The 9,165-nt window shown below is 55.0% G+C and overlaps 1 protein-coding gene across 6 annotated transcripts in view; it reads right to left on the bottom strand.

The window, feature by feature from the left end:
• Nucleotides 1-6,606: 6,606 nt before the first annotated feature.
• BAHCC1 (BAH domain and coiled-coil containing 1) overlaps nucleotides 6,607-9,165 on the bottom strand; it is a 60,546-nt gene continuing 57,987 nt past the window's right edge. For all 6 annotated transcript variants that reach the window (XM_053569313.1, XM_053569317.1, XM_053569314.1 and 3 more), the window contains one exon: nucleotides 6,607-9,034. In XM_053569313.1, the coding sequence (XP_053425288.1) occupies nucleotides 8,828-9,034 (207 nt within the window). In that variant the 3' untranslated portion in view covers nucleotides 6,607-8,827. The remainder of the gene's footprint in view (nucleotides 9,035-9,165) is intronic.

Raw genomic sequence — 9,165 nt, 5'->3', positions numbered from 1 at the left:
TTGCGTGGGTTCTCCCCTGAGCATTTTTTCTACCCCATGATGGGCGCTATGTGCACCTGCTTATAGAAGGTGGGATGAGGAACACCCAGTGTATGTTGGACAGTTGGTTTCTTTTCTTTTCTCTTTTTTTGCAGTTTTTGGCCGGGACTGGGTTTGAACCCGCAACCTCCAGCATATGGGCTGGTGCCCTACTCCGTTGAGCCACAGGTGCTGCTCCCTGGACAGTTGGTTTCAAAGTCAACTATGATCCTAATGAAGAGTTACCAGATTTAGCAAATAAATAGAGGGTGTCAGGTTAAATTTAAATTTCACATAAAGGGCTCAGTGCCTGTAGCTCAGTGGTTAGGGCGCCGCTACATACACCCAGGCTGGCAGGTTCAAATCCAACCTGGGCCAGCTAACCAATGACAACCGCAACAACAACAAAAAAGCTGGGCGTTGTGGTGGGCACCTGTAGTCCCAGCTACTGGGGAGGCTGAGGCAAGAGAATCACTTAAACTCGAGAGTTTGAGGTTGCTGTGAGCTGTGAGACCACTGAGGGTGACATAGTGAGACTCTCTCAAAAAAAAAAAAATTTTTTTTTTCCAGGTAAAGAATGAATAATTTTCAGCATAAATATATCTCAAATATTGCATGGAACATACTTACACTATAAAGCATTTGCTTTTTTGTGTGAATTTATACTGGGTGTCCTGCGTTTTATCTAGCAACCCCACCTGAGAATCCAGGATTTAGTCACTGTTGAGCCCAGGAGTAAGTGAGGAGAACCCAGGACTCACTGCAGGAAGTAAGGCTGAGGCTGGGGCATTACAGCAGCCCTACCTGCTCCCCCACAGGTGGGTGGTACTGCCCTGCCAGCCTCAGGGGTGAGTCCTGACTGGTTCAGTCTGGGTCACGTGCTTACCCCAAAAGCCAATCACCATGGTGGAGGGCGGAAGCACCATGATTGGCCTAGCCTGGGTCATGTGACTTGAATGGCTTGGGGCCCTCAGAACCACATGTGTGTGTGGGGTCACTGGCAGCAAAGGAGGCTCCTCCAAGGGCTTCTGGGGCCCCTGGACAGTGGGCTACCTTTGAGGGCTTTGGCCTTTTGGAGTCTTGTGCAGTCAAGGATGGCATGTCTTTCAGGCTGATCCTCCAAGATTCCCCTGCCTCCTTACAGAACTGGTGGCCCAGAACAGAGGCTGCCTGGGCACTGGTGGCACTGGTTGTACTGACCTGCAGTTGGCCCACGTGTCAGTGGGCACATGTTCCCTCCTATCAGGGTCCCCTCCACCCTTGGCCAGCTGTCTGCCCCAGTTTGACTTGCCCAGCCCCACCTCAGCAGGCTCTCTAAAAGAACTGTCCTGGGGACCTCAGGAATCCCCAAGCCAGGAGTTCTTCTCTTGGGATTAGAGGGAGTGACTGGGCCCAGTGGTAAAAAATATAATTAGCCTGTCAGGGCAGGGTCTCCCCTCACTGGCCTGCTCATCACTGGCCCGTGAGCCTGTTTCGTGTAAGTGAAAACAGATTTCCTGACAAGGGGCAAGATCATAAACTTGTTCAAAGGCTTCCAAATAAAAAGGTGGTTTTAACTTTCCCCTCTCAGCAAACTAAATTGTGAGGAGGCCTCTAGACCATTCCATCATTGCAGGAAGGGTTTGGGAGCCTAAGACTCCTGGCTGCTGGGAAGCTTAGGGGAGAGGGGCTTTGGGAGGCGTCTGGTTTAGCCCACTCCCCCTGCCATCTGGAACTCTTTTTCTTAGTGAAGCCCCAGCCCCCAGCCCTAGGCTCAGTGAGAACAAAGTTCCCATTGGCCTCCTGGCCAGTCTGTCCCAAGGCTGAGGCCCAGGCCTAGAGATGGTTCTCTGTGTCACTGTTTTTGGAGGTTGACACTAATGGAAGATGGCTCTTACTTTGCAAGCCCTTTGTCCTACCTGAAAGCTTCTTTAGCTGAACTCTTCTTCAGATTAAACCTGTTGAAACAACCATGGATGCTCCCAGAAGTAGATTCTGCTGAGCTTCCCGGGAGAGAGCAAGCCTGCCCGTTCCTGGGGGTCCTGGCCAGGAAACCTTGGCCTGCAGCTGCTCTGTACTAAGGAGAGGCCCTGTCTCATGAGCCTTAACCCAGCCTCTCTGCTGGAGATCTGGGTGTGCTGGGTGCCTTCTTCCTTGCTGGGCTCTGAGCAAGGGGCGTGACTTGGTGTACTCTTCTTGATACTGCATCATGGTGTGCGTCACAGGGCCTGGCACACAGTAGGTCTTTCATATGGACTTGTTGAAATGACAGATGAATAGATGGATGAACAGATGGAAAAGCTGAGGAGACAAGCTGTGTCCATGGCAGGAACAGATCACGTCCTCAGGGGCTGAGAAACAGTGTTGTGCCCTGAGCCCTGCTCTGATAGGGCAGGGACACCATAGGTCTGGTCTGACAGATGGCAGATTCTAGGATGTTTAGGGTGCTTGGAAGAGGCTGGAAGCACTGACAGCTTGCTTGCTAGCTCTGGGTGTCATTAGAGGCCCTATCGCCCTGTCTGCAAAGAGAGACTGGCCCAGGCTTGCCCTGAGCAGTATGTTTTGGCCTAGAAGGCCTATGGGGCTGTGTTGGTCCCATGCCTTTCCTTTCTGTAGATGGGCACAATCTCCCTCTGGAACCCCTCAAAACCAGACAGGAAACACCCAATCTGAGTGGGCCCTGCTGTGTTGATGCTGGGGTGGCAAGTGCTGCAGCCTGGAAATGCCATCTAAGCAAAAGAAAGGGGCAAAAGACACGTGGAACCTAAGAACAGAGGACTTTCCAAGTTCTGCAGCAGCAACAGGTGCTTGTGACGATGCGGCCTACTCCCTGCTACACTTGCCGGCCTGGGTCTGCAGCTGCTTCTTGCTTTGGAAAGACCTTGGCCTCAGGCCCTCTGGACCCCTGTGAGCTGAGTGGAAGTCAAAATGTTATCTGGACTTCCGAATTTACATTAAGTGCCCAGAGAGCTCCGCCACACATGCGATCCCCATGGTACTGCACCAACATGGGGGAGTGTGGAGGCCAGCCGGCTCTTCTTCCTTCCTAATGGGACCCTCTCAAGACTCCCTTGGGTGTGGATAGGGACACGAGGGCTGCAGAGGGGATGTCAGAGTTATACAGAACAGCTCAGGAGGCTTTCAGCTGTGCTGATTCCCAGGCCAGGTGGCAGTCTGGCACCAGCACCATGGCTGGTGTGACTGATCTGCTGTGCCTTTCAGTCACCAGTCTGGCTTTGTGCTACTGCTGGAGCTGGTCTGAGCTCCTAGTGAAGAGGGTGGTGGAGGAAGAGGGCCTGGTGCTGACCAGGGAAGCTCATGCCTCCGCAGTCCCACCTTCAGGGGCCTAGGAGCCTTGTTGCTGCCTCTAGTTTCTGTGCTTCTGGGGCCTCCTCTGTCTCAGTCTGTCAGAGAGGCCCTATATGCCTGCCAGCCCCACTTGTGGGTTCCAGGATAGTGTGGGGGGAGAGAGGCGCATCTCTGGCTTTGAGACCCTGGCAGATGCCCTCCTTTGAGTGTGGGTGGTAGGTGGACGCACCCCATCACTGAGCATGGCTCTGTGGACATCAGTGGTGAGTGGATGCAGAGCCCTCGGGGAAGCCCCAGTCCACCCCGGAGCTGCATCCCAAAGAGGCTGCAGGGACTCCTGGTAGAGTCATTGGGTCAGCTTCCTGGGTCCTGAGGAGCTGCCAGGTGGGAGAGCCCTGGGACCCCTAGATTATTTTCCCTATGTTGAGCCTGGGGGCCTGCCTTGTTCCCATACATCAGGGTCACTGCCAGCCAGGAGGGCATGGAGAAGGCAGGCAGCCGAGGACAGTGAAGCCCTCCTTCCTGCCTGGGACTGATGGAGAGGGTCTGGGGCACCTTGGTGTTCCCTGGGCCCTGCCCAGGTTTTAGTCCAGAAATGTTTTCATTTGCCTCCTGTGAACCCTGCCCTGGGCTCGTGGCATCTGTTTCACAGATGAGGGCATGAGGCCTCTGTCTCTTCCCTCCCATGTCTGGGGTACTCAGGCCTCCTGGTCCCCTTGCCAGCTGTACTCTGGTCCTGGGTAGGCCCTGAGCTGGTCTCGGCTTCTAATGATCCATCAGCCCAACTATCTTTTTTATTTTTTTATTTTTTGGCCAGGGCTGGGTTTGAATCCACCACCTCTGGCATATGGGACTGGCGCCCTACTCCTTGAGCCACAGGCGCCACCCAGCCCAACTATCTTTGTGAGCCTGTCCATTTAGAAGACTGGCCAGGTGTGGGTAGATAGCAGGGAGGGCTTATGGGCCATGGATGTCAGGGAAGGCACAGAAAGCCCAAGCCTGGGTCCTTTGGCTTTTGAAGAGAGAGGTGCTGGCTTGTCACTGAACTGCAGAGGGTGAGATGGGGGAGGCAGTAGGAGGCAGCGTGGAGGCCGAGACCCCCAAATTCCTGGCATGCATTTGGAAGGATGTGGCGAACTATTTAAGTCACTCTCCTGGCCACTGCCTCTGTTTCCTTAGTTGGCACCTAGGGACCCTTCCCCACCTTGTCATATACTCTGGTGGCTGCAGACCCCAGAAACACTGTGGGCCAATTGGCATGGGTCTCTGGTAGGTTCAGTGTCCAGATGACCCTTTGCTGGTGGAGCCGGCCTCTCCCCAGCTGCCCAGCCAGCCCCCGGCAACCTTGCCCGGGCTATGGACGAACAATTAAAGCCCCCTGGTCCCCAATTGGTTTGTGGTATTAAAAACGAATTGCGATCAGCTGGGTTGTCATTTCTACCTGATAAAACATCACTTTTATTGATCGTGCTCACCCGGTGCCATCGTTTATCTTGCTTCAGCATTTCACATAATGGCTCATCTATCTTGACCAAAGTGTGGTCTTGTGTGTTTAAACCTTGGGGCTCCACTGCTGTGCCCAGCCCCCAACAACTGTCTTTCCCGGGGTAGGAGGTTCTAGAAGGCAAGGACCACTCTGAGTGAGATAAGGTGGGGACAAAGGGGGAGGGGACACTGGGGACTTTGGGTCAGACCAGGCTCCTGTCCTATCCCTGGACCCATAGATCCTCCCTGCAGGGTTCCTGGGGGAGATAGGATGGGGCCAGGGTTCACCTAAGCCTGCCACATCCCTTACCTGGCTGGGCTCCGGCAGACATCTGCCTCCTGGACTCACCCCACATGCCCACATTCCTGGGCCCACCAGGAGCCCCTTCAGCCAGGGCCCTCTACTCCCACCACTTACTGACCCTTAGCCCTGCGTGGCCCCTAGGCCCTGGAGCTTTCTCTTGGTGCCAACTTGACCCCTTTGGCCATTACCCAAGGTGACAGGGAGAGTCCCCAGTTTTACTGTAGACCCTTTGCTCAGTTCCCTCAGGAGCACCCATTGTCCAGAGTAGCCCAGCTCTCAGGATCCTGGTGACCCAGCCTCAGCCAACCTCCCACACAAGCACCAGCCTCACCTCTTGCCCCACTACCCCCAGCTGCTCGTCCACTGCCCTGCCCAGAGCTCCTCCACGACCCAGCCCAGGGGTCTTTGTGGAGAAGCTGGCATGCATTTGGAAGGACGTCCTGGTCCCCTAGCCCTGGCCTTGTTCTGGCCTGGACTCTGTCCCAGCACGTACTGCAGTTACTGAAGTTGGGTTCTCCCAAGCCCACAGAGGTCTTCCCCCTACCCCGTCCTCCCTCCCTCACCCCTAGAGTCCCTCAGCTAGCAAGTTGGGGCAGCAGCCCCCAGTCGGCCCCAGGGCACCCTAGGCCTTAGAACTCTGGGCAGCCAGGGCCAGAAACCACTCTATAAACTCACCTGCACAGAGGGGCTGCTGACTGAGGGGCTGCAGAATCCGAGGGCAGAGCTTTCTGGCCTCAGGCACTGCTGAATCCAGGCCCTCAGACAAGGCATATGCACATCTGCCTTCCAGCAAGCTTCCCCAACAAACACAGGCTTCTTCTGGGCCTGAAGCTCCCTGGGGGGATCCCTCTAGCTGGGGGCACATTGTACCCCTTTTCTCAAAAGACACCCCTGGCCTTGGGCTGCTTCCAGGGCTGTGCGCTCTGCTGACCAGTCAGGACTACTGTTTGTCTGTCATGCCCAGAATAACTGTCAGTGGGAGAATGTTTGCAGGCCGAGTCTCATCATGGCCTCCCTTGGGAGGGCAGCTGCTGTCCAAAAGCAATCATTTGTAGGGTGCCGGCCCCATATGACAGAGGTGGTGGGTTCAAACCCAGCCCTGGCCAAAAGCAATCATTCCTGGTAGCCACAGCACTCAAGTGGGCTCTGGGGACTACCCTGTCCCTTGTTCATGTGCTTTGCAGAGGCTGACTGCTCCCTATTTCTCTCCACTGCGGCCACATGGACTGGCTTAGGCTGGATAGGTGACCAAGCTGAGTCACAGGCGCCCTCACGTTCGTGGGGGCTCCAGGCTTAAGGCCAACCAAACACATCCTAGTCACATGTCCCCTCTTGGTCTAAGGCTCAGTGCTCCTCTCAGGATAATGCAGGGGGTGAGTGTGGAGGTCCGGAAGTGCCATTTTGGGACACAGACACTCTGGCAGAGACCCCTGGAGCTCAGAGGCTCTCCAGGGAGTGACTGTGTGACACAGCCAGACCCTTGGCATAGTCAGGATTCTGGACTTCGGAAAACCTGTACAATAGTTCATATATTTATTCTTAAGCAAGTTATCAATAAAAAATTTAATACTAAAATGCCTTTACATAGTTTGCCGTCCATAAAACTTTTGTGTTTTTGTTTTGTTTTTAGTGTTTACATTGAAAAAAAATTCCAACCATCCTCTTAGTTTACACATTTACAAGAATCGTGCTTTCGCCACGTTTAACCACGAATAGAGGGCAGGGGTCACATCATTCATACACATACAGAAAGGAGAAAGGGGAAGAGAAAGCTACAGGACATGGGGCAGCCCAGCACAGGGACAAGAGACAAGGCTGCTAGGGAGGGCCTTCCTCCTGGCTCCTACTCAGTGCTTGGGGGTAAACAGCCCTGACTTGGGCCTTCATGCCCAGCCGCGCTCTTCTTCTCGAGACTTGTTTCTGATTCCCCAGCCTTGGGCAGGTCCATGGCTGGCCATCTTCCCGACACCCACCAGGAGCAAATATTGCACTCATGCCAAGACAAAGGGTAAACTCAGGGTAGGAGCAGGAAGCTACGTGCAGGGGTCCCCTATTACAAAGTCACCCCTCCTGCCTCAAGTTTCCTGTGCAGCCACCATGAGTGGCCCTTGGGTGGCCAGCAGCAGGCAAAAGTAACAGGCCCCAGGGTCGGGGTGTGGGGCCCCCATGACCCGTGCTTCTGAGAGACCTGGCTGTGGCTCACACGGAACTCAACCTGGAGCAGGGGGAACTTTACTGCAGCTCCCTGTGGGCCAGGAGAGCCTATTGCAGACAGACAAGGGGAGCCAGGGGCTCTCAACACCTTTCTCAGGACGAGGGCTCAGGCTGCCGGTCCGGCTGGCCCTGTCTGTCCTTGTCAGCCAAAGGAGAAGGGAAGGGATGCCAAGTTCTCCTTGGTTACTGGGGTTACTGAGGCAGAGCCCCAGTGGTGCTCCCTGAACCGGAGTCTGGGGTGTGGGTACAGGCGGTCAGGAGGGACCCTTGCTGTCCACTCCAGGCACTACCACAATAGGCCATCTGGTGGTTGCAAAGAAGGCCCAGAAACATCTTTGGGGCCCAGGGCCAGGGTGGCGATGGCAGACCTAGCCTTGTCCCCCACACCTTTAGCCAGGCCTTGCCATCGTCCCAAGCTCTGAGCAGGCCAACAATGGTGGCTAGAGGTTTGGGCAGTGGCGATGTTATTTGGGGAGATGGATTGAGTGGGCCTATGGACCAGCCCAGAGAGGGCAGAGCCGTCCTGCTGCTCTCAGCAAAGGGCATTTGGGTGAGGAAGCTTCACGCCATTCTGCTTTCCACTGAGTCAGGGGCCAGGGAGGGCAGAGAGCGTGAGGGGCCGGCCCCTCCCTGCTCTGGGGGGAGGATGACTCCTCCTCAGACAAACTGGCTGAAATCAGATGTAAGTTGAAATATTCAAGAAATAAAATCAAAACATAACTTTTTTTCTAATCAATGCTTTAAAATACTTGTTTGTATTTGTTTCATTTTAAATAGAGGTAAAGAGACACATGGCTGCTGTCATACTCCGGCTGGGGGCCGGCTGGTCCTGGGCTGCAGGTGGTGTGGAGAAACCCCTCTCTGGCTGTGGGGCCCTCATCACCGCTCCCTGCCCAGGACTTCCTTGTCTAGGAGATGTATTGACAGGAAATAAATGCGAGTGTGAGTTTCCTCTTACACAGCAGCCCCCAGGAGATTAGAGCATGTCCCTGAGGGTCCACCTGACCCTCCCATGGCCTTTGGCCTCTGCCCCCACTCCAGGCTGCCTCTATCATCACAGATGCCCCAGTTGGAACTCAGCGAGGCTGAGAACAGTGCATTTCCAAAGAAACCCTAAACAGTCCCTACAGACACACGCACTCTCGTCATTTGGATGGGGAAAAATCCTTTCCCACTTTTTTCCATAAAACTTCCCCACAGAAATACAATATTTACATAGAGAAATAAATAGACAACACACCTGATTTCTGCTTTCCCTGGTGGGAGACAGTCGGAGGTACTAGGGAAATATGGCTTGGATTCTAATCTCTCGTGAACTGCGGAAAACAAGAGGGCCCACCAGTGGGGCAGGCTGCAGCCTGGTAGGGGCACAGCAGGACCCTCTGCAACAGAGGGGATGGACGGGGCTCTGTGGCCGGGAAGCTCTCTCCTTCCATGGACACTGGGGGAGCCTTGCCCGTGCCTGTCCCTCCGTGGCTCTGTCTGACCTCTCAGCTCTGTGCTGGCTGCCAAGCGGGCTCAGCACAGGATGGGCACACCGTCGGCTGTCACCAGGCGCCCTGTGGTGGGGTCGTAGGTGCCTGCCAGGTAGTAGAGGTCCTGCCGGCTATGGTGCTTCCGGCTCCGGGCCATCTGCTCGTACTGCTCGCGCCCCACGACCTGGCACTTGTGGGAGATGGTCTGCACATCATTCTCATCCTCGTGGCAGGACTGATACAGTGCATTCTGTGGGGTGAGGTACGCATGGTGCTGGTGGCCTGCCTCAGCCAGTGAGCCCCCATGTCCCTGGGGAAAGACTCCTTGCCCTGCAATAGTCACTGGACAAGCTACCAATCGTGTGGCTGGGAAGCCAGTGC

The sequence above is a fragment of the Nycticebus coucang genome, chromosome 18 (genome assembly GCF_027406575.1).
Source record: "Nycticebus coucang isolate mNycCou1 chromosome 18, mNycCou1.pri, whole genome shotgun sequence".
NCBI classification, from domain to species: domain Eukaryota; kingdom Metazoa; phylum Chordata; class Mammalia; order Primates; family Lorisidae; genus Nycticebus; species Nycticebus coucang.
The sequence above is the reverse complement of the archived record's forward strand: the minus strand, read 5'-3'. Positions and strand labels throughout refer to the sequence as shown.